Source organism: Pleuronectes platessa, chromosome 7 (assembly GCF_947347685.1).
Source record: "Pleuronectes platessa chromosome 7, fPlePla1.1, whole genome shotgun sequence".
NCBI classification, from domain to species: Eukaryota; Metazoa; Chordata; class Actinopteri; order Pleuronectiformes; family Pleuronectidae; genus Pleuronectes; species Pleuronectes platessa.
In genome coordinates, this window is record NC_070632.1 from 15,402,108 (window position 1) to 15,427,510 (window position 25,403).

General features: G+C 45.4%; 1 protein-coding gene across 1 annotated transcript; it reads left to right on the forward strand.

Annotated features, from left to right (window-relative positions):
- Positions 1 to 284: 284 nt before the first annotated feature.
- tle3a (TLE family member 3, transcriptional corepressor a) lies at positions 285 to 20,385 on the forward strand. Its single transcript, XM_053427059.1, has 20 exons — positions 285 to 712; positions 1,167 to 1,319; positions 1,889 to 1,989; positions 2,198 to 2,261; positions 3,616 to 3,660; positions 7,871 to 7,933; positions 8,199 to 8,273; positions 12,270 to 12,474; positions 14,380 to 14,540; positions 15,114 to 15,164; positions 15,261 to 15,413; positions 15,878 to 16,010; positions 16,123 to 16,298; positions 16,391 to 16,464; positions 16,554 to 16,803; positions 17,219 to 17,466; positions 17,593 to 17,740; positions 18,275 to 18,425; positions 18,654 to 18,730; positions 19,027 to 20,385. Exons 2-20 carry the CDS (start codon positions 1,296 to 1,298, stop codon positions 19,132 to 19,134), a joined length of 2,307 nt encoding a protein of 768 aa, XP_053283034.1. The 5' UTR covers positions 285 to 712; positions 1,167 to 1,295; the 3' UTR covers positions 19,135 to 20,385.
- Positions 20,386 to 25,403: the final 5,018 nt, after the last annotated feature.

Here is a 25,403-nt window from a genome sequence, read left to right on the forward strand (position 1 = left end):
CGCTGGTGGTGGTCTCAGCCCCCCCCAATAACATCAACTTTATAAAAGATGAAGCTTGGATGTGGGATTTGTCAGATTTCAGACACCACCACCGGCACATCCATGTTGTTGTTGTCGGACACGGGTGATGAGGATGATGATGATGCCGCCGCCTTGTGGATCCGTGCGCGGATGATGTCATGCCTCCTCGCGCCCCACGTGGGGGCCGTCGCTCTCCGATTGGCAGACGCGAGCGGGCTCCCTCCGCAGTAATCCGATTGGACGGATCGCGCCGCTTTCACGGGCAGCTCGGCCCCTTCCTCGCCTTGTGCCTGTGTGTGGCAACCGGAGTAAAGCTGGACGACCGAGGGGGGGAAACGCGAGATCGTGGAGAGGACCGTGTTACGCTTTTAAAGAATCCACCAAGCCCGCTCGAGTCGGAAGACAGGATTTCGGAGGCGTATTTTCATATTTTTCCTTCCTCTTTTCTGCGGGATTATTCGGCGGCGGAGAGGCGCGCACTCCTCGGAGGTAGAAACTAGTTTATTCGAGCACGACCGCGCCAACATTTCTCTCCCCCAGTGTGGCCCGGGTGCGCTCCGGAGAGGGAGAGGATGCTTGTCTGGATCCAGCTCGCTCACGTTGGATTAAATGCATGAATTACAGCCTGCTCTGCTGCTTCCCTTCTTCTTCAGGAATAAGAAAAAGTCGGACGGACGCTCAGCGCGCTCGGGTACGTAGCTGTTGATTTCTCTTTTCGGCGTGTTTTTTATTTGAGGGGGGGAAGGGGGGAGCGGATGTAGCCGCTTTCCATCGCTCGCTGCGCGGCTCCGACCGGCCCGTGGACGTCCTGTACACCCGGGGGGCTGTGCTCGGGCGACGGGGGAGGACTGAGTCACACGGGGAGCGGGTCCAACGCACAATTCTGCGTCGAAAAAGTAGCAGCCTCTGTGCGTGTGTTTGCGTCAGTTTAAATTGTGTGTAGCTTTTCTTTTTGTTGTATTTAGATCTTGGGTTTAAGGTCATCGAGGACTAACAAGTACACAGCTTTTTTTAATTCCTCCTTATAATTAATAGCCAGTTTGTTGCTCGGACTATTTATTAACTGTGTTTTTTTTATTAATATTATTATGTTTGTATATTTCGTCAATGTTATTATTAAACCGGGTCATTTTTTTTCAACACAGGATTTGCTCGACCTCCCCTGCCCCCCGCCACCCCCTCTCTCTGAGCACATCTGAAAAACCATCTTTCCTCCAAACGACCTGCACACTGGAGACATAAACAAAGGAGAGGGTTTTTATTTCCCCCCCAAGATGTATCCACAAGGCCGACATCCGGTGAGAAAAAGCCCTTCCTCTGTATACTTCACTATATGAGCTTTACATGTTGATGTGACAGTGCATGATGCTGTTGACATGGCTCCTGGCTGTGCTCTCCTGTCCATGCAAGCAATTTTCTCCACCCTCATAATGCAGCTCATCAAATTTCTATATGGTCATATTATGATGCGTTTATCCTACATCAGAACACGCACTTAGTGTTAAATGGATGCAGATGGCTTTGCACGCCTGGAGATGTTTACTCAGCCGTGCACTAACACATGACTGCTGAATATAGGGAGACAGGTGGTGGGTTTCAATTCATTTTTTTGGTTGAAAGTGGGTTTCACATTATTCTGTTCGAGTGAAAGCCTTTCTGTGTCATGTTATTAGCTTGTGGAGGTGTGAGGCCGACCCACCTGCTCAGAATGTCTCGCTTAACTGCAGAAGAGATGTGATCTTGAAAGTGCGTCTAATGTGAGAGCTGAGATGAGGAACACGTCCTCCCACTGGTGCTGGGCTCATCTGATGTGATTTCTCTCTTCTCTTCTCTTTTTTTTTTGTGTCTTTTAACATCCTTCTTACAGCCTCCACATCAGCCCGGTCAGCCTGGCTTCAAGTTCACAGTAGCAGAGTCTTGTGACAGGATTAAAGATGAATTCCAGTTCCTGCAAGCCCAATATCACAGGTACTGATTACAGAGAACATCACCAGAGAGAGACGGAGTCAGCCCTGACTCTTTGTTGAATATTAAAGGGCGAGTTGGTTGTTGACGTCTGCATGAACGGGAAAAATGTCATTTTTTCCCCTTCCATACACGGCTGTCAAGTGGTTAAGTGTGTGTGTTATTGAAGTGATAGAGAAGCCTGAAATTGACACCTTGCCTTCTATTTTAGTCTCAAGGTGGAGTATGACAAACTGGCCAATGAGAAGACGGAGATGCAACGCCACTATGTCATGGTAAGATTATGTTACAATAGGCAGCAATTATGGCTCCAAATTGCAAGGCTTGTTGAAGATCTAGTTGGGGTGGAGTGAGACAGACTATTGTGATCACCTGTGTGGTAGTAAGGGCGGGCTGAGTGTCAGGTACAGGCCTGTGAAAGCCCCCAGGGGAGGGGGGTTTGATGTAGCTGGTTGTTACGGGGGATCTCTTCCTGACAGGCAGGCGGCTGTGGGCTGCGGCTCCATTATAGCGCGCCCCTGATCTCCAAGGGTCGACTGCAGCGTTGCCCCCTGTGTGTGCTGATCTGATTATTCTCCTAGGAGACACGCTCAGACATATGCACGGCCATAAATTAGGTGTGAGCCGATGGTGGAGGGCCAGAGCAGTGTGTGGGAAAATGCACCACAGCAAACAAAATGGAGGACACAGGAACATGCTGCAGGTTATTTTGCTAGAAGTCTTAGACAGTTTCTGCGAAAACCTTAATTAGTATCCCTTTTAATTTATCACCAGTTTAAAAAAACATAGGTGTGCCTATGATGCAGGAATTCAGCTCAGGCGTGACGCAGGAGGCTGTTCCGTGGCAGCGCGCTCTGTTGTCCCAGGTAAACACACTGGGGATGACTTAAACCAATAGACGCAGGCTTAAGTTAAACATTCTTTTCACAGGAAAACAACATGTCAGCCTGACAGGGAGGAGGTTAGGTAAACATGTAGGAAAGTATCCCACAGCCAGCACCAGGTGTCAGGTTACGCCACGGCTGTGGGGCTCTGATCTCAGACAGAATGGCTCTCTTGTTTGAGAGTAATTTTCGAAGAAGCTAATGGACTGAATAATGCATTGGCCTCATCAAATAGACGCTGACTGGAAAGCCATTTCTGCCCTGGCTGCCACTTGTGGGCTCCACGGATTACATTTCAGCCAGACAGACTGACCTGGCTTGAAATATCAAGTGTTGAGCAATCGTGTTACGCTAAGTAAACAGACATCCTGGAGATCGGAGAGCTTAAGATGGGGATCAATAAATCAGGCCCTTTCTTCTCTGTGCCCACGCAATAAACAAAAAAAAAGAGAAAATATAGATTTATTGGATATTCGCTGTCAGCTGCTCAAAGAACTCCTGTTTTGTTTGATTGTAGTTTATCACATCTGCTCACAGGAGATGGATTGTATTAAAACCCTGGGATGATGTAATCAGTGTAGTGATCAATAAAAATATTGATTTGTGGCTACATTTACTGTGTTTAAAAATAAATAAATGCTACTACTGAACCAAATTTTTTGTTTAAGAAAGGAAACATTTGGACAACATGTTTGTTGATGTCAACTTTATTAAAATAACAATTGCATCTTTGTTTTCATTCCAGTATTATGAGATGTCGTACGGGCTCAACATAGAGATGCACAAACAGGTAGGTACCCTCATGCTCCTCATATTTTTCAGCTGGTTGGTTTTCCGCAGCGTCAGGGGATACGAGACCCAGGAGGAGCTGCTCACTGGCTGTGAACTGTTCTGAGCAGAGTAGCGGTAAAAGGCTGTGAACAGGTGGAACTGCTGCGAACAAACAAGGCAGTATCACCACTTGGATAATTCCTAAGAACTTTTTTGAAGTTTGCCAGTGGTGTAAAGACAGGATTTGTCTCAGCCGTTTGATAAGATTAAAGGTAGACTTTGGCAGGCTCGGCCTTTGACTTCATGATTAAAAGGAGAGGATTGCTGATAGGTCCGCTTTTTTTTTTTTTTTTTAAATGAACAGTAATTACAAGAGCAGGGCAAAAGCCCCTTTGTCCCTTATTATGCCCTTATCTCCATCAAAAGATCCTATCTGGGATTGCTCCACAGATCAATCAGACCGATGCTCAAAGAGATAAAGATTGTATGAATGAGTAATCCTGAGATTCCCATGCACGCTGCTCTTAAACCAGCGAGGCGGTCCCCTGCCTTGTGACAGCCCAGCTTGGTTAACGACAGTATTAGGGGCATGGTGGATTGGTGCGGGGAGGGTGATCCATCAGTGTCCAGGCCCTGTGTCACACTGCCACATGTCTGTCAGGGCTCTGGCTGCTCTGATAGCTTATGTCAGGCACTTATCGCCAACCAGAGGGGGGGGGGATGGGAGCTGGAGACAAGTTGAAGAATAGAGCTGGGGGAGGGGCAACAGCCCAGCTCCGTGTAAACAGGTTAATCGACTGATCCATTTTAGCGCCTGACTTTTATCAGGAACCTCAACAGAGCTGATGGAAGTGCTTGAATAATTCATCAGTGGGGCCCTAACCTGCTGAACGGAGTGTTTGTGAGCAAACAGTGTGGGCCCGTCACTGCAGCTCCCCCACCTCAAGGCTCGGGCACGGGAGGAGGAGAAGATGGGGGAGTGGTTAACATGCAGGGTGAGGATAGATTATTGGATGCACACAGGCATATTATTTTCCTGCCAGGTTATTTATTCCATAGTGAGGAAATCCATTCCTCTTGCTGTGCCTTTTTCATTACTGTGCAGGGACATAATTCAGATTTCAGAATGCACACACCGCCGCAGCTCAGATGGACTGATGTGGCAGTGTTATCTGATCCGTGTCTATCAGGCGTGACAGTATGTGGATGCAAAAGGCTAATTTCTGCCGCGTGATGTCAGCCAGTAATCACCATCATCTGCTGCTTGTTTCCAAGAGCTGCACAGGGTTTATGGGCCCGGGTGTCGGTGAGGCTCAGTTAGATTTGGCTGTTACCTGTAGTTGTAACACAGACATGAGAGCCGTGGCTGTGGGGAGCTTTTGCTAAGTAGCAAACTTATCTGCCATATCCCAGGGTCACAGCTAACATGGTCAGCCAGCGGACTGCCGGCAGGGAAAGATGCAGTGAAAAGTGGCTCTCCTTGCCATCAAGCTTATATCCCGTCATGCAGTGGTGGAGGGAGAACTCAACATTTTAGTTAAATAAAAGTACGAAAGTAGACAGTATGGATATTTGTTGATATATGTAGTGAAGTAAAAATTAGCTGAATATAAAGTACAGATACATGAAAAAAATGTACTTACTTACTAAAGTAAATTTACTTTGTTATATCAACCACTGCTGTGATGTGGAAGTGCACTGGAATTGAGTGTTTATATTTAGTTTTTTAACATTTAGCATGAAGCTAACGTTTACTGTTTTTGTTGGTTTATTGTCTTAAGATTGAAGCAATCTCTTGACAGCTGATGAGGTTAATCATTGTAATGACTCGTGCAGTCTTTCCGGCAGGCTATTGGTTTCCGTGAGATCAATACTGATAACCTCAAATGCCAAATAGAAATTAATCCTGGAGCGACTGAGGCTTTTTCAACATCTCACTTAAGTGGAAACAAGCGTCACTTAGTACGTGTTTTAATTTTCATCCTAATTGTAAAATCAGGAAACGGGCGATGTCGTCATCTTGGACAAATTGGAGGCCCTCTAAATCTGACTCGTCAAGTATCGTTTATAAATTGATCATGTGACCTGAGCCACCAGTTGTTTTCCCTCTGTATTTAATACTCATCAGTGTCTCCACTCCATTTCGCTGCTGCTGATAGCAGCAGGCGAATACCTTTTTGCACAGCATTGACAAGCCAGCCTGAGAGTGCTCTTAAAGTGGTGCTACACAGGTCCGAGTACCTGTAATTGTGTAGCAGCAGCGCAAAGCTGGCCTCTCAAGGGCCAAGCTGTCATCTGCTTAAAGTGGCAACAGCCCCATTTTTATCTGCCAGTGGAACAAAAAAACTCCTCGCGGCACTGCACTATATCTATTCTGACAGCAGTGGTGAGCTGAGTTGATGCCTTTTCCATGTATTTACATGTTGTGAGGCTGGGGAGGCTGCCAGTTGTTTAGGGCCCAGTGGATCAGCCACCTCCTGACCTCTCCCAGCCAGCTGTCACCATGACACTAAGCTACAGAGAAATGGACTTTTCGCTCAAGGCCTTCTCACAAATCCTGTCAAATGTTCGACTGCTATTGACAAGGCTTATCTCAACAAACATGGATTATACATCAGTAGCTTTTCAACTATTTCTGAAGGCCTTCTTGAGCTCTTGCTAGAGCACTTACTACATTGCATTAATACTAATGCCCATAAAACCTTTATCTAACTCTCCCATTGCTTCATTGGTTGTAGGTCCCATTTATTGTGTGTCCCAGGAGACTTGGGTTCATGGTCCTTCTTGTCTGCAGACAGTAATCAATTTATAATCAGTGTTATCTCATGCACTGTTCCATAACACATGCTACCACATATTTGTTTCACATTATTGCCTCTGATCCCAGGCTTTACGTGGTTTCATCTGATAGTTCATCTTTAGCTGGTTGTTTGTCCTTTCTGGCTTGCCCGGCTAAGTGGCTCTCCGTGTTGCAGCTTGGGTCAGCGGGTCTCGTTCTGTTGGACATTACTCTCCAATCTCTCTGGCTCGGCTCAGAGGTAATATGTCTGGCTGCCAAAACTGCCTGGCATTTCTGCCATGTGTAATAAATAAGCTGGCAGTCTGCAAAGTACATTGTGTGTGCAGCTCCAAATGAAAAATCGGAGAAAATCCCTGTGATGTGTTTGTGTTCCGCAGTGGCCCTGGGTTGAACTGCAGCTCATAAATTCCATAGATGATGTAGCTTTGGCACTGTTACTTGTCTGCTCCCAGTGCTGAGCTAGAACCTGAGAGTCTCGTCTCCCAACTAGAGGAAGAAGGGAGGAAGAAGGGAGGAAGCGGAGCAAGCTAGCTGTGCAGTGTTTTTACAGGAGAGGGGGTCAGATCACACCTCCTCCCACTGCTCTTACTTTTCCACTATTCATTGGCTACTTTCATGTGATCGACAGGCTGAAAATTCAATTTAATGACCTGCCTCCAAGCACGTAATATGATTTTAAACCCTGTTACGGTCAAGCAGAGGTTCCATTTGCATAATGATCCCAGCAAGATAGGGCTGCAGCCGTTGCCATGGCAGTTGGTAGACAAGCAGAAGAATGGAGAGAGGGTTGAGGGGATGGATGGAGGTTGGCAGGGTGGTGCGCTGGGCAGCTGATTGCAGTGCCTGGCCTTCAGCGTTGGGAAGGCGGAGCTCCAGCTCTGCGCCCCTTACATTTCCAGGCTGGTAGGCTCTCTTCTAATGGTATTGATCCTAGAGTCGAGGTGTGTTACCCTGGAGGTCATTATGGTTTCTCATCTTTGCTCAATCTGCAGTTAAAACCCTTAATGTAAGCTGCCTTCACTTTCACATGTAAGTAAACAGCGCAGTCTGGTTAGTGAGCCTCACTTCCTGGGGTGTGGTTTCGTGGTTTAACTCGGAGGTTAACTGCAGGACATCACAGTTGCAGATTGAGGGGAAGAAGGGCAGAGCGAGAGAGGATCCTCTCAACTCAGCAGCACTTTGCCTGCTCATATCCGTTTAGCATGGAGTGCACTCTCAGCACAGCTGTGCTCCATCCCCCTGGGCTCTCCTAATGTTTTAAATATTTCAAATGTCAATATCACGCTGTTTAGAGGATGTCGAGTCAAGCAGTTCTGATTGCCGCAGCAATTGACTTAATCGGTGTAAACATTAGAGGCGGGGTTATATGAAGTCACTGTCTGTTGCATACTTTAACATCTCATTTTTGCTCCCCTTTTGTTTTCTGCAGACGGAGATTGCCAAACGGCTCAACGCAATTCTAGCTCAAATTATGCCTTTCCTGTCTCAAGAGGTGAGTTTTCAATGTGGCTCCCAAACAATGTCACAGTTTAATGCTCAAATTAAGATACTTGTTGTTGCATTTATTCAGAAGATACTACCTCAAATCAGTTTCCGGCTAAGCAGTTTGGGATTAATGTGTTTGGCATTTGTCGTTGCTTTTAAAATTGCAACAGTGCTGTGAAAATTAAGTGTGAAAGTAACAGATAAGTGGAATAAGTGGACGTGTGATGGATGTGAACTTGTCCCAATAATCTTTTGTAAATGTCTCCCCACAGCACCAACAGCAGGTTGCTCAGGCAGTGGAGCGGGCAAAGCAGGTGACTATGACTGAGCTGAATGCTATCATCGGGGTACGTGGACTTCCCAATCTGCCTCTCACCGTGTGTATACCCCCTTTTTATTCCTTTATTTGACCTTGTTTATAGGCAAATCTGCACATAATATAATCAATAGGTGTTCATTGTATTTTTACACATAAAAGCCTTCCAAGTATTTTGTTGATATAATGCGGTACTTCACCTGCTAAAGTTAAGCCGCGTTCAGACATGCACTGACCTGCGGATAATCACCTGGAATTGTCCGTAGGAGATATCTGCACACAAATGTCGGGGTCAGTTGCTGCCGACATTCTCTGTAGTTTTTCCTGCCAGCTCCCTGGTAAAAATTCATGAGCCCATTTTAGAGAACAGCAGGAGATTATTCAGTAGATTCACTGTGAGTGAGTGAGTGGGCGGGTTGATGACGGACGCAAAACCTAAAAAAATGGAAAAAGAGGTGCCATACATGTAGATGATGAAGACCTCAACTTGGAAAGAAAACACGATTTGAGAATTTTCAATATGAGGCAGAATTGATATGTTACATGCTGCCTCTGTATGGTGTGCCATCACCTGCCTGAACACTCCAGAGACTAATTTGTTGTTGTGAACGCGTCTGACCGGAGAATCTCCTGCTGCATGTGAAAGGCGAACTCCAGAGAAAGTTCGGACTCCATTGCGCCGACATCCTCCGCAGTTCATGTCTGAAACAGCTTTATCGTGCAGATTTGCCTCTTCTTGAATCGAATGTCTTCATTTTTTCGTTTTGTGCCATATTCACCTATAAATTTATACTATATACACAACAAGTGTAGCCCTCAAGAGCCTGTTTGTTTTTCCAGCTCTGGTCTCGGTGGCATCTTCACTGCCTCGTTGTGTGTTTATAAATGCGAGCCTGAGAGCTCTTGAGATCCCCTTCGCAGCACGTATTGCTTTAATTGGCTAAGGTTTTAACGAGGAGCCTCATCCCTCACTGCTGACCTGGATAGCTGTGGGAATTAGAAGGCTGAGCGTGAGCAGAACGCAGCCAGTGCTGCTGCGAGCTGAGACAGTACAGACAGCAGTCAGCAGTCTCAACTCTGCTGCTGTGCTCTTTTCTGTGCACACTGCAGCACCGAGCTGTATGGTGTTCACCACGGCTTCCAAATACCACCTGCTCCTCATTGATCAGCGGCGCTCGCCCGGTCCTACTGAAAGAGAAGTGATTGGTTTCACCCTCAATACAAAGCTCCAGCCATCAGTGATCTTATTACTACAGTTGAATGTTGCGGAGTCTTTAGCATGCGTAAGAGGCCTGCCCAGAAGGCTGACTTGATGACTTTCGGCACATAGTGGAATTCAATAGGTGCTGGAGAGCTGTTTGTTTTATCTGCTGGACTGAAACAGATGCTTTATTACACTCTCACCAAAGCAGAGCAGCTGCAAGGAGCAGTTGTTCCCTAAGAAAGAAAATTTGGTTTGTGGCTCCTGCCTGTGTCAGTGATGTTTTCACCGTGACTCTTTGTTGGTCTTCATCTATAATTAAAAAATTAGCATCTACATGTTTTAGATTATTTGACGGCACAGAAGGCTGACTCGCCACTTCCTGATCCCAGTTATGTGGCATTGTTTGGCACCTGGCCCTGATTTATGAAACACTCCGGCCTCTTCCCAAGTCATGCTGCTTGCTCGTGTCAGAGGTGGAAATGTAGCTACTGTATGTTTTACGAATACCCTGCCATTCGTTATTCATCGAGGAGCTCTGTAGGCATGCCAAAATCCTCATGCATATTGTAAAGCAAGGTGGGGTGAAAGAGCATGCCAGGCAGACAGACAGCATCCAGATGCATGCCTTATTGATGGGGCTGAGGGCCATTAATAGGATGCAACTAGGGCAGCTGCTCATGTCGAGATGAAGCTGACTGGTGCTGCTTCCTGTTGGACTGGAAAACACATACATATATCCAGATAAGCCCACAGTACCCTGCAAGTGGCCACCTGGATAAAACTGCAGTATGGCTTTGTTTTAAATGGATGCTGAACAATGAGTAAAAATAATTTTCTTTGTGACCCCATCGATTTCAGTGAACAATAACGAAAAGAATCTAGGGCAGCTATTGCCCTGAAGATTTTCTGTCCTCCTTTCCAGCAAACTGACTACCTTGCACTCATGGTCCGTGACATCCACAAATATCTGGATATGTCATACTGTCGTTAATGGACACGTCTGGGGTTGAAGTTCTTGTTGCATGGCATTTCTCCTGCCCAAGTACTGTGTATTTCACAATAGTTTAGTCAGTACACTGGAGACCACTTTAATACATCTGCTCATTTCTGCCTTTGTGTGTGGGTCTTATTTTTTCCTTTAGCTACACTCAGTCTGAGAGAAAAAAGGGGCAAAGAGTAGGTCTTTATCTTGAAATATTAAATTAGTGGAAATAGGCCAGACTCCTTTCTTTATTTATTATTGTCTTCATTTATGGCCCTCTAATGAGGGCTCTTGCTGATCAACCATGCATATTACCCATCAGTGCCTCATTAAACACAATGAGCAAGGATGGCTCTCCCCTGCCAATGAACTGGCTCCTTAATTTCCCTCATGGACACAATATTATAACACACTCACTTTCTCGCTCGCTCTCCGGTCTCACTCACACTCTCTGCCCTGGGTATATTTTGTAATTGGATTGACATCTGTCCTATGGAGCAAAGGATGAGGTTGCAAGTTAAAATCCATACTAGATTCCAATCTAGTCCCCTCTTCCCCCAGGGTACATAATGCAGAAAGCAAGATGCAATTAAAAATGCCCTCCAGATATAATTCATTTTTATAGTATGTGCCCTTTTGTGAATATCTGTTTTGAAAACTAAATTTATTAGCAAATTCCCACTGAGTTGATGTGTTTTTAACTATGCGTTGGGTACATTCACCCCATTGTTGCACTGCTGTGATTTACCACGACCAAAATGGCCTAATATTCCATAAATGGTCAGTGATGGAAGTGCGTCTTGTAAAAGGCGGGAGGTGCATGCTGTAACAGCAGCTGAATTATTCAGCGGGCTTGTAGACGAGTAATAAATTGCTGATGTTTTTATTGGTGTCTCAGCTAAGTATTATTTAACCTTGCTTTAAACTGCTTACTTCCATGCTGAGTGCCTTTTAACTCCCATCCATTTCCCTGTGCCTTTCAAATATTGATGGTGAATATTGGAGGGCTGAGTGAGTGCCAGCATGGGACCCCTGGTCCAGGCTCCCGTGCAGCCTTCCAGATGAACACGCACTTACACCCACGCGCACAGATTTACCCACGCACAAACTTACACTCACACACTTGAATGCTCAGAGTGAGAGCGAAGGCGTGCCAGCTTCTAGCACTTACTGTTCCCTCAGTCTCTTTAAGTTTGGGTGTGCAAATGATTCATGTTCTGTTAATCCAAGAATGTGAATATGAGAGGAGTGAATAGATGTCGGCTGTGGTTTTGAAGCGTTAAAAAAAACAGGTAGTTGTTTAGCCCACAGGCTGACAGATTCCCACACAGCTTCATGTTCCTTAAGAGGATTGCTCAACTCACTGGTGGCAGAGGAGTGAGGAGGGCTGTGGTGCTGCAGTATGAAATGCGCTAGTATACCCAAAGTGAAATATTCCCTCTGTGGGAAGCGGTGGGTGAATCAGATTTTTCTCTCTGTCATAAATGTAGAATGACAAATATTCCCATCATTTTGCTTTTGACTCATCGTGCACTGCTAACGCTGTGTGACTGAGCGGCTCCTGCCCTGCGCCTCATGCATTCAGACGTGTTGAGCAGACGATTGTGAGTCACAACTTCTACTCTCCTCGGCACAGATCCGGGGCTTATGCTACCCTGGCCTGGTATGGAAATAGCACTGAAGGGGATTGCTGTCTGATCCTGACAGTAATAGATGTGTGAATGTGCTAATATCATGTGGGGTTTAACTGATCAGCCTCATGTTTAGTGTATGGTTTCGCCTTGCTTATTCCCTCCGACCCACTCGGTTTCTCTCTGGTTGTCTCCCCTGTCTACTTACAGCAGCAGCAGCTTCAGGCCCAGCATCTCTCCCATGCCGCTCACGGACCTCCGCTCCAGATGCCACCTCACCCCTCGGGCCTGCAGCCGCCCGGCCTCCCGCCCGTGACGAGCGCTGGATCAGGACTGCTTGCACTTGGCGCTCTGGGCAGCCAAGCCCACCTCCCCGTGAAGGATGAGAAAAACCATCACGATCTGGAGCACAGAGGTGAGGAGTTGAACTTGCGTGGCATATGACTGTCCAGTTAGGCATTAGCGGCTAAAGCAGTTTGTTTAGAAGAATTGAAATGTGTATTCATTTTAACATTGTTACATAGATGTTCGACAAGGAAAAGCCAATTTGGTGCTGAGTGCTTCTCACTCTATAGAGCCGAATCCTAGGGCCCTTAGGTGTGCAGCACATCCTGTCTGTTCACATTCTGTCTGGGTAATGAGCTGGTACATTCCCAGCCCATGACTGTATAAGCTATTCAACAGCCGAACACACTGTGATAAGAGAGGGCCATGTGCCCTGCAGATGATTCTCACACGTTCAACCAGAAGCATCTGTTATGATACGCTAACTGAAGTGTTTTTTCTTTTTGCTCCACTTGGTTTCATCATCACCTCGGCCACCATCTTAATGTCTGCGATACAGAGAACGCGGTGAGTGTCCAAAACAACAACTGTATTTATATATTTTTATTTGCAAGGCTTGTTGGTTTTTAATTCATTGTAAAATGAACTAACTTACATTTAATGTAAGTAAAAATTCTTGCTTTGCATGTTACTGTGAAATCTGTGCCTTGTTGTAATCTGCTGTCAGTAAAATGTAGTTTGAAATGTAAATCCTGTGTGTTTAATCCCGAACGGAAATGACTGGTATCATGCTGGAGAGATTAGAAGTCTTGTAATTTCATCACATTTGCAGGAAGACTTGGACTTCCCCTTCTTAAAGGATTTATTCTATCCCCTCTTCTGTCTCCATTGTTTACCAACTCGCTTTTTCTGCTCTCTGGCATGTGATGAATATTTATGACCAAAAAAATGGAGGATTGTTTTTGTTTTCTTCCTCTCCACCCTGTCTGGCTGGAGCTGCTAAAGCATTTGATTTGAATGGCTGCGATCTCTGATGGCTTGTGATGGGCCGGTGAGATTGTGTTTCTGTAGGCCAGCCTGGCTGAATGGGTGCAGTCATGTCTGAAGAAATGGAACTCCTGGGGCGATTAGCAGGCCTGTTTTGTTTCTGTGCTCTTGTCCCAGGTCATCTGATAGCAGAGTGGTGACTTTGGTTAATGAGTCACGCTAAGCATCTCTTTAAAAGTCAGCCATTATGCAGACAGTGGCCCTTTGCCCAGACTGCTAGTCCATCGGCCATTGTTCACGTCTCTGGGCTGCTGCTGACATAGTCCGTGTCGTTGCTTTGGTCCTCAGAGGAAGGGGACGGGGGGAATCAGGAGGACTTGGCAGGTTGCAGGCAAATGGCAAACTCCTGTGAAAGCTGCTGGACACCTGCCTAGTTCCTCCAATTTTGCTGGCGACCGGAGTGAGCTGTCCCAGCTTGTGTGGGCAGGCAGGCTCCATGAAGAAGCAGCAGTCAGTCCCACGCTGCCGTGCCCACTGGCAGGATATAGATTCTCTTTCTTTATCTGAGCTCAAAGCCTGAGCTGACATGGTTCCTAAGCACGCTGCGGCAATTGATGCCCGATGCCCACAACATACAGTCACCCCTTCTATTTCTCTGTCTCTCCTCCCCTCTCTCTCTCACGCTTAGCCTGACTGACTCCAGAGAAAAGGCCCTCTGTTCAGCCACAACACACTGCTCATGTCCCTGTGAGGCTGTTTGTTGTCGATTATGAGGAGGAGGGAGCCCTGCCCAGAAAACAAGCCCCCTCCCCTTTCACTTCAGATAACGGCCCATTCTGTTGCGTGGCCAGGGACAGGCTTGTGTGTGAGGTTGGGCTTGGCTGGTGTCAGGGTACCGCGAGGAACAGGCCTGCAGCTGCATTTTAAGAGTCTGCGGCATCCCTAGTTTTGTGAATGAGGCATGTTTTTAGTATTTGCATTGGCATAGGGTGATCTGTGTGGATTTGTAATGGATGAATGACTCACTGCTTTCTTTTTATGATGGAAGACAAAACGGTAATAAAGTGTTTTGGTTTCCCTTTGCAGAATAACTCCATATCCCCATCGGAAAGCTTACGCACAGCCAGCGAGAAGCACCGCAGCTCTTCTGACTACAGTTTGGACTCGAAGAAACGCAAAGTGGACGAGAAGGACAGCATGAGCAGATATGTAAGACACTGAAGGAACTTATCTACGTTTATAGAAATACACTCAAGATGCTTTCAGACGTGCACTGAACTCCGGAGAATCTCCCGAGGGGCTGTATGTGAGAGCACAAATGGCCGAGTGAGAGTCTCTGGACTTTCTCTTGAGTTTCTCCAGTCAGCCCAGAGAACAAACTCCAAGCCAATGTGAGAGCACAGCAGGAGATTCACCGGATGTTTCACCACGAGTGAGAAGGCGTGTTGATGACATTTCTAACACGCCACAGATGCCAAACTGAGAACAACTAAACCAATACGCTGCATCCTGCCTCCTGCACCAGCCCTTAGTTTAACATCCGGAGGTCTCTGTGTTGTTGTGAACACTTCACAGCAGAGAATCTCCCGCTGCGTTGTTCATTTGTTAAAGGCAAACATCAGGAAAAAGTCCAGTTCCAATTGGACTTTTGCGGACGTGTTACAGAGTGCAAGTCTGAAAACGGCTTAAGTGTTCCTTAAGCTTTCCCCTAGTCAGACATATTTCATTGATTTCATTAAAAAAGATTTATTTAGGGGACTAATGTTCCTATCTACTCTACAGGACAGTGACGGAGAGAAAAGTGATGACCTGGTGGTAGATGTGTCTAATGAGGTAAGCAGTGCAGCATGAAATAGTAAATGACACATGTGGTGTGAGATGAAACCCTTGCAAAAATATGAAATAATTTCCCCCCCTGTGTTTCACCAGGACCCCACCACTCCGCGGGCCAGCCCGGTGCACTCCCCACCTGAAAATGGCATTGATAAGCCCCGCCCTCCAAAGAAGGACACACCCAACAGCCCTGCATCAGTGGCGTCGTCTGGAAGCACCCCGTCGTCCAAGGCCAAGGAGCTCAGTCATGTAAGACACCAAGAGAGTTACTAACTGGGACAGAAAGGGGCTTAAATTGCAGAGCGAGCAAAGGGATATGTGCAAATAAATCTAGGACGTTTCCTGCAGTGGATTAGGAATGACTGTCAGTGCTCTAAGTGCATGACTAAACGTCAGGGATAATATTGTCCCGCATCAGGATCAGTCAGGTCTTCTCTGTTAATAGCTCAATGTATTTAACTATTCCAGGATTTTTTTCTCTCCCTCTGCCTCACTAAAAGATTAAAGCCAAAGTGGTAAGGGGATAAAAAAACGGCCCCATCTCCATTGTGGCCATAATAGGTTTTGGAATAAATAGCAGTTTTTGGCTCTACAGGACTATGAGTGTTGTCAGAATTAGATTGGATTAAGTTCAGTTTGCTCTCAAATTGTCTGCACAGTGCCTGGGTTCCCGGGATTATGAATGTTCTTGCTCTCTCGTTCCCTCTCGGCAGAATGACAAATCCTCCACGCCTGGCCTCAAGTCCAACACTCCCACTCCCCGCAACGATGCCCCCACCCCGGGCACCAGCTCCACTCCCGGCCTCAGGCCCATCTTGGGCAAACCCCCAGGCATGGAGGCTCTAGGTTGGCACCATTCTCCTTTCTCCCATAGCAACTGAGATTATCTTTTTTCATCCCTCTTCCAATATACTGTTGTGCCAACATACCAATATCCTTCTCCTGTCTCTGTCTGCAGCAGCACCAGCTTTGCGTACCCCTCTGTCCATCGCAGGCTCTTACCCTACCCCCTTTGCCATGATGGGCCATCATGAAATGAATGGAGGTCTGACCAGTCCTAGTGTATATGCTGGTCTGCACATCTCGCCTCAGATGAGTGCTGCAGCAGCTGCAGCCTACGGACGCTCCCCTATGGTAACATCCTTTTCTGCCCATTTATGCATTTATTGCTGTATTTGACCCATCACCCAGAATGTGTTATTAAAATCGTTGTTGTTGCGTTTCAGGGGTTTGATCCTCACACCCACATGAGAGCACCAGGCCTTCCAGCCAGCCTCACATCCATTTCTGGAGGCAAACCGTAAGTGTCTCACCAAAGGTATTAATCTCAAACATCTTAAAGCACAGTATAGATTTAAGACATTAACATGTCTCTGTCTTTTCCTGCAGGGCTTACTCCTTCCACGTCAGCGCAGATGGTCAGATGCAGCCTGTGCCCTTCCCACCTGATGCCCTGATTGGCCCCGGTATTCCTCGCCACGCCCGTCAGATCAACACACTGAGCCACGGCGAGGTGGTGTGCGCTGTTACTATCAGCAACCCCACACGCCACGTCTACACTGGTGGCAAAGGCTGCGTCAAAATCTGGGACATTAGCCAGCCCGGCAGCAAAAGTCCTGTGTCCCAACTGGACTGTCTGGTGAGGAGGCTGCAGACTCACCTCTGACTTTTAACACCTTTCCGCTTACTTCTTTTAGTGTATCTAATGGGAATGAACCGTTTTTATACACAAGCTATTGTTTTACATGAGGACAGTTAGTGTTTGTATTCAATAGAAGAATGTTTTGGCAAGAACTGAGGGAAAAAAGTATAGACATCACACAATTATTTCCCCAAAGATGATACATGAAATGTTTAACTGACCGAATAAATGTGTAAATGCATTAAACTAAAAACTTGTCCAGTCAGTTCAGACCAGTTTGGAGAAAACCCTCAGTTTGGTTTGTTATGACAGAACAATTTCCATCCTCTCTCCCACTGATTTCTTCCTAAATCCATCTGTAGCTCCACTGCCCTGAACACGTATTGATTCGTTTTTGTCCTCTGTGCAACAGAACAGGGATAACTACATCCGCTCCTGTAAGCTACTGCCTGATGGTCGCACATTGATTGTTGGAGGCGAGGCCAGCACATTGACCATCTGGGATCTGGCCTCTCAAACACCCCGGATCAAGGCTGAGCTCACCTCCTCAGCCCCGGCATGCTACGCCTTGGCCATCAGCCCCGATGCCAAAGTCTGCTTCTCCTGCTGCAGTGATGGAAACATCGCCGTTTGGGACCTGCACAACCAGACTCTTGTTAGGTGGGGAAATAAAATACTTATTCAGTCTGTGTTGGCTTTGGCTCTCAACAGGGTTGCTGCTATGTGTGAGTAATTTTAAACGAGGCTGTCAATAAATGTGTGTATGCTGTCTGACTTTGATTGCAGGCAGTTCCAAGGTCATACGGATGGTGCTAGCTGTATCGACATATCCCACGATGGCACTAAGCTGTGGACAGGCGGTCTCGACAACACTGTTCGCTCCTGGGATCTGAGGGAGGGGCGACAGCTGCAGCAGCATGATTTCACATCACAGGTACAGCACAGACAAATATCAGCAGCATGAAGGAGATGGAAAACACCTACAGATGAACTCATCAAGTAAAAAACCAAATAAAAAACGAACTCAAAACTCTCAGAAAACAACCACCTAAGACTTGAGGGTTTTGTGAAGAGCTCAAAGAATTGTTAATGTTTACAAAAACTGTTCCTTCTTGACCTCTGAGGCAGATAGAGACACGAAATAACAAAACATTTGATAGCTTATACATTTGTTTTTCCCCTTGTCTCTACCTGAGCCTTGTTCAGCAGGTCAATAGACACATGGTCTGGGTCTGAATCTTCTTCATCGTTATTTTCATCGTTGTTAATGTCTAGGGAACACGGCTGTTAGCTGCCTCCATAGATGTATTTCATTAGTCACAGTCACAGACAGTTTCATGTGTCTTGAAAATGAAGAAATTTGGCTCTAGAGGGAGAAACATGCAATCATTGCACTGGTTTATAAAGGTATATACAGGCACATGACGCACCCGGCCCTAAATGGTGTCTCTTTCCGTCTTGTTTCCAGATCTTCTCGTTGGGCTACTGTCCGACCGGAGAGTGGCTCGCCGTGGGAATGGAGAGCAGCAACGTGGAGGTGCTCCACCACTCGAAGCCTGACAAATATCAGCTCCACCTGCACGAGAGCTGCGTCCTCTCTCTCAAGTTTGCCTACTGTGGTAAGAACACATGATGATGATGTCAACTGACTGCACGTCACCACACAGGGACCTTAGCTTGACCTTTTTAATGACCTTTTATTTAGTGCTAACAGTGCAGAGCCTTTATTTCAGGATGTCTCTTGCGTTGTCACTGTTACAAACCTGGCAACTCTTCATTCAGCTTTTATTTTCCAGCATGTTTCTTAGTTGAAGGAATCCTGATTGCACTGTTGTTGTTCTTTGCAGGTAAATGGTTTGTAAGCACTGGGAAGGACAATCTGTTGAATGCTTGGAGGACTCCTTATGGCGCCAGCATATTCCAGGTATGTAGATCAATACACTCTGTCTGCAGCCAGGCCAAAAGTATGCACCGTTGTCTCTGAGAGGAAGGGCACAGCGACCGCTGCCTGACAGGACTCTCCAATCAGTGAAAACCGAACCTGAATTATTGACCTGACAAAGAAGTATTTTTGAGTGGCATCATGCCAGAACTTGATGTAACTGCAATCTAATCTTGCCCTGTAGTCAGCTAATCTTCTCCATTTAACTTCAAATGCAGTTGAGCATGTTAACTCCCTCCAAGAATAAATTGATTCTTTATCTCCTTTTCTCTAAACAGTCCAAGGAGTCCTCATCTGTCCTGAGCTGTGACATCTCGACGGACGACAAGTACATTGTGACCGGCTCTGGTGACAAGAAGGCCACTGTGTATGAAGTGATCTACTAGAGCGGACTTCTTTGGATCAGAGCATGTTCATGCTCAGGAACAACAGACTCCATCTACCTTCCCTCACAAAGACAGCATGGATGTTGCCTGCAGCCCCCGGGGGGGGGGGCAGGAGGTTTGGCAGTGCCAGACTGAAATGGACGTCGGTGCCCATGTGGCCCTGGATGCCGTGTCCTTCGGCTCTGCCCTTCCTCACTTGTACAGCGAGTGCAGAGCCCCAAGGCACTAAGAAGAAAATAATGTCTTGCTGTTTTTCTGTTTGTTGGATATTTCTTTTTTTATTCGTCCTTTTTAATGTGGAGATAAAGTTCCATGACACAACTAGAAGCGGCGCTTCATTTGGAGCTTCTCCTTGGAGGTCCTGTGAAAAGTGTACATAATGGAGTAATAAAAGGCCTTTTATAGATTTATATTTTGGTGTCCAGTTACGCTTGTGATGGTTCTTTCTTGTTCTCTCCGTGATTCTCTGTTCCCTCTGGGGATGGAAATTAGATTAGGACTTTGTAAGAGGATATTCTATTTCAGTTTTCCCCCTCCTCCGCTTTTTTTCACTTGGGTTGTCCAGAATGACCTTTTCGGATATCTAATTTGGATTTTTTTTCCCCTCCCTGACAACAGCTTCTTTTTTTCCCGCAATTTGCTGTAACACAGAACACAGACGTTTGTCCAATGGATTTTAGCAGTGGAGAATTCTGGAAATGTCCTTTTTTTCAGACTGGAAGATGGAGAAAAATCAGGGTTTCCAGTTACTTCTGCCCTTTTGCTCTGATGAGCAGAAATTCAGCTTTTGAAACGAAGACCTATCCCTGAACACTGGCTACTCTCAGTAACATTAAAATGGATCATTATCTACTGGGGGACTGATGGGTTTCATGGAGAAGCAGCTGTGACTTGAGTTCAGTCTGGTAACACGACTATTGTATGAATCTTCATTTTTCCACTCAGCAGTTTAGTCATCAGTCTGTAAGAGTTCATTATTGCCTCTCTTGTTTGACTCTCTGTGACTGATGTGCAACACCTACATGGTTACTCATAATGGTGGCAGGCAAAGCCACAACCACAATTGACTTTTAGGGTATGCTGTTTGCTTTCTTCAGTATTTCATAATATTCCACTACAGTCTTCTCATAGACGGGACTGGTCTCTGCATAAACACACATTAGACTGGATAGCATACACGTGTCGTCATCCCTGAGGATTGTACAGTTGACAGTTGTTGATGAATCAATAAACTGTTTTTATATAAAATCATCCTGACTGCTGCCTGTTTTAAAGTAAGGGTTTGACATTTTGGTAAATGTGCGTCTCTATTTTTGTCAAGAGTTAGTAAAAGAAGACTAGAAATGTCTTGTACCAAAAGAAACAAACTACTCTCAGAATCGGATTAGTTTAGCTTGGCATAAAGACTAAAAGCAACTAGCAGCCAGGCTCTGTCTGAAAGCAGCAAAATCCACCAACTTGCAACTCAGTGATTAACACTCGTTTATTTAATCTGTTTCAAAAACTAACTGTAAACTATTACTGCTCTTTTTTTGGGGTGGTTGCAACAATTTCCTGCTTTCTCTGCTGGTTGGCTAATCCCATTTTAATGACAAGATTCGAATAAGTTACTGCGCCTAACTAACAACAATAATGTGTTAACTGGTGTACTGTGGTGGTTTTTGTTGTCTTGGACAGGGCCAGTCTCGCTGGGTCTTCCTGGTATGTTCCTCTGTTATTGAACGTCTCATCTAAATAAGCAAATAAGTAAATTCCAGGTGGTTTTAGATTTGTAGAGGAAGGTGAATATTTGTTGTTGTGCTGTAGCCTGCAGTGGAACAGGGAGGGGAACCTGGCTAGAGCAGCTGCTACTGTGACCCGGGCTGTCTTGCCATGCTGAATGTATCTTGGTTCAACGTGTTTCGTCTAAAAACCAGACATTTTGTCGTTAAGGTTTTGATTGCCTTGTGCGCTGCTTGTGAGTGTGCTCCCATGCTCCTGGTCTGCAGCTGCACCATGTACAGGCTCTCCTTGAGGGGAAAATGGAAGCTCTCAGTAAACGACTGTAAATGCATCCAGATAAGAGTTGACAACTGTTTCAGGAGAACCACAGCCATGAGAGAAAGAGGGTTCTATTAAAGAGGTTCATACGGACATCAGTCTGTGGCTTTAACTTAACAGCTCGCAAAGTCACGATGTAGCCTAATGGACTGTGGTCATCGTCCTCTTTTGGGCAGCCTTAGCACAGAAAGCAAACAACCCAACTGCGAGTGATACAATAAGGCCGATATTTTATGCAGTACCACTTCAGAAACATGACGCAAACACTGCTCTCGAGTTCTCTGGAGAGGTCTTTTGGTAGTTAAGTACTTTTGGGCAGGATGAGGTGAATGGCCCAGTCCTTCCACTCCAGTGCAAGGCTCTTCTAGGACTCTGTGTGTGTGAAGCTGTGAGCCCTTCATACGGCTGCCTCTTCAGAGATGTTGTTGTTAGATTATAAAAGCAGGGCCGGATGCTTTCAGCATGGAGCCAGCCGCCATGCTCCGCTCTCACGGGCTCATTTGTTAAAGGCTATAGTCTTTCTTTTCCCACATTGCTGAAGTGTGTACTTCCTGTGTGCATTTGATGCTTAAGCTCCTTGCTCAAGTAGAATTTTTTTCCTCACTTAATCAAACAGCAGAATATCTGCAGATGAAAGGTTGTACCTCCGAGTGCCTATTGCTGGACACTGAGGGGTCATTGTCTCGCCTTCCACTGATCTACCTCTCAATAGAGGGCTTTCAGCAGGTTCTCATGCATAAGCCCATGCTGCGCTGTTCTATTTAGGGGAGGACTACAGTGCAGAGTGGCCTAAGTGTTTTACAGCAGCTCTAGACATAAGAGCACTGTCCAATTCTCTACTTCTGCCCTAATTGTTAGAGCCAAGAATCGACAGAAAACCAGAGAGGGTCTGTAATGCCAATACGTGGGCTTGCACAGGCAAAACCACTGTGTGAATGTTTTTTTGTTGTTTTCAGTTTTAGCTGCCAGGCATTGATCACAGTCCACCAGAAATCTGGCAGCTTCTTTCAGCTGGCATTCTGTTTTTCACCCTCCCCCCCGTCCATCAGACTGAGAATCAGTTGTTTTTTTCAAAAGCGAGGGACTGGCACCGTGCTGAAATGCAGAATAATAATCCCCTAATCACCTGAGTATTGCCAGTCCTAGGTTTTATCTGCAATGGATGTGAAAGCCCCCGGTGCCTAGTGATTACAGCATTTGATCTGGGTAATAATGTCTTCACTGTTGCCCTGCCTAGGGCCCGAAGGCAGTGCAGCTCTAATCCACAGTGCATTCTAGTGGAATCGCATTACACAAAGACCACCAGGGTTCTCCTCTAGAGGGGAGGGGTGGGGGTGGGGGTTAAAGGAGGAGGTTGCCATGGAAACAAGTCTCTCTCTCTCTTTCTGTGTGCATCTCTGTTTCCCTCACACACACACATGCACACACACTCTCTCCCTCTTGGGACCGATAAGCAAAGACAGGTTCTATGTTTACTTTCCGTGGGCCCTCCAATCCCTGAGCAGGCTGAGCCCTGATAACACAAGACCCGTACAGCCACCGACCACTGAGAGCAGATAAGCACCCCAGCAGAGCAGAGCAGTCATCACCCTCCAACCAGGATGTACAAACCTGGGAGACCCGGATTCATTTGGATTAGGCTGGATTGCTGCTGCCTCCACCATCGCCGCCGCCGCTGTGCTAAACTTGATGTTGCACTTCGCCATGTGGAGTCTCAGAGCTTAGTCAGAGAACGAAGCCATGGTAATGGACTGGATGCTATTTCAGATATTGAGGTCAAGGGACCGTCTGCTCTGGGCAGGATGGTTTCACCACAGCTGGAGATCTGTGAAATTCGAAAAACCGAGTTCCTCAATGCGAAGCAGAGAGCCAAACATTATCAATAAGTTGTTCCACCATTTTCTCACGTCTGCCCCTTTTTCTATGATGGTTGTTTTCCACTGAAAGGCCGGAGAACTGTGGGGACATTCCTTTGTGTTTGTTCCAAGTATCCACTAATATCCAGTAATTCAATAGCCAGAGTAATTAGATTTGTATGATACTAATGCCCTGAGAAGGAAACAACACGCTCTTTGATGTTAAGATCAAGACAACTACAAGTACTTCTTTATCATGTGCATTATGCTAACATACTAATTATATTTCCACACACATTCTTTGATTAGGGCACAGCTGGAGGTGAATAAGCAACATAACTAATTACAGGGGAAATGCTGGGATTGAGGTAAAGTTGTGGGAGCTTGATTTCCCTTTGGCCCCTTCTCTTGCCCGTGTTTACTTCTAAGATATCCTTTAGTTTTTGGAGAGCTGATTAACGGTGAGATCACACACCACAGAGTTAAAAGGGAAACTGTCCACTTAATATCCAGGGCTTGTAGGTCTATGTTTCCTAAATTGGGAATATAGATTTACCTGTTTGCGCCAATCATTTTGTTGGAATTAAATCAACAACGTAAATGTAGTGTATGACCAAAATATGTCTGTACAGATGATGTTTAACTTCACAGGGCTTTCTGTCTGTTGTTCCTGCTGGATGAGATAACCATGTTTAAAGTATGTAATGTCAGGCATAATAATGGACTGTTATGTGGTGGTTCCTCCATCTTTAAGGAAATCGTGCAATTATTAGTCTTTTCTACGAAAAGGATGAGTATGTAATTATTTTATATTTTTTTCTAATTGTAAGCAAATTCCACAGCAAGACCAAAACCAAATATATATAAGTGCATCTCTCATAACGTCCTGATTTCCCCTTCTTTATACTATCCTCCTATTTTTAATTGTCAACTGGTTAACTGTACCACAACAGGTCTGTGGTTTTCAGCACGTCTGATACTAAGTGAGTAAAATTTTTATTTACTTTAATTTACTAAATTTGTTGTAGTTTCTGAACAACCACACTACTCAGAGGAATAAGATACATCACAGGTTAAATAAATGGGAAATACTAAGTAGATAAGTTTGGTCTTTTTATGTGATATATAATTATATATTATATTACGTGATTATACAAATATAACAGCATCATCTTTTAAATATAAACTACAGCTCTATTAGAAATCTATCAAACCCACCATTTCAACAGTAATGTGAAAATAGAACAAAGTAGCTTGTTTTGAGACAAATGATTGTAAATCGTCTAAAAGCTCTGATCCTCGATCAGTAAGAATCACTCTCATCTGCTCCTTTATACTTCATACCAGCTTCAACTCCCCCCCTCTTGTTGTTAACTCAAAACAAGCAGCCTACAATCCGACTTTCCACTGACAGCATGTGAATGGTCTCTTGAGTTTTCACATGTCAACAGGCCCCATGTGTTGCAGCTGTGGATTAGCCGTCATGCTAACTGTTAGCTTTCTCCCTCCAGCATTGACCCGCGTCGACCTGGTTTGTTTAGCTTTGTTTGGACAACGTTGGTGACACGCACGGAAAGGAAACCACAGAGCTAACAGCTAACAGCTAGCATCCCTGCCTTCAACAGGTGAGCTATCTGTCATCACTCCATGTGACCACAGATCCACATGTGTTTTAATTTGATCTAACTTTAATTCAAGTCTGAAAGTCTGAAATGATCCACCCTGGAGTCAAATCAACACTCAAGTCCAGTCAACTCAGTTAGATAGGTTAGCTTGATGTGACTGATGACATGACAGATCATTTAAAATTCAAAAGACATTGAGACACAAAGGTTTGTTGGCAGTTTCTCACCACGTGTTCAACACTACTGGTCTGTCTAAATGAGTTTTTATGGCGTCATAAAGTTCAGAACATCATGTCAAAATACTTCCTCATGTGTTGAAATGTCCTGTGGCTCAATGTTTTTGACCAAAATCGGTTTAATCAGATATCCGCTTTTATTATAAAGAAAACCCATCATGACCTGTTACACTATGTCTGACTTCCTGGAGAGAAAGACACAGTTCACTTTACTTACTTATAAGTCCATAACTTATCGTCATGGATATAAAGTGAACAAATTAATAGAGACAACGTGATACAGCTGATACATATCAGCCCCTCTTAAAATGGACTTCTAGAACATAATGAAGGCAGGATTCATAGCTAGACCGGTGAAATAGACATGTAATATTGTTAGCTTGGTGTACCTTCTAATCTGCTAACTGATTGGCTGCCCTTGCACAGCAGATCGACAGAAACACAAGAGTTACAACATAAACATCTGTGTATTTTTGCTTTTTGTAAAACACTGTGAAAAAGAAAAATAATAA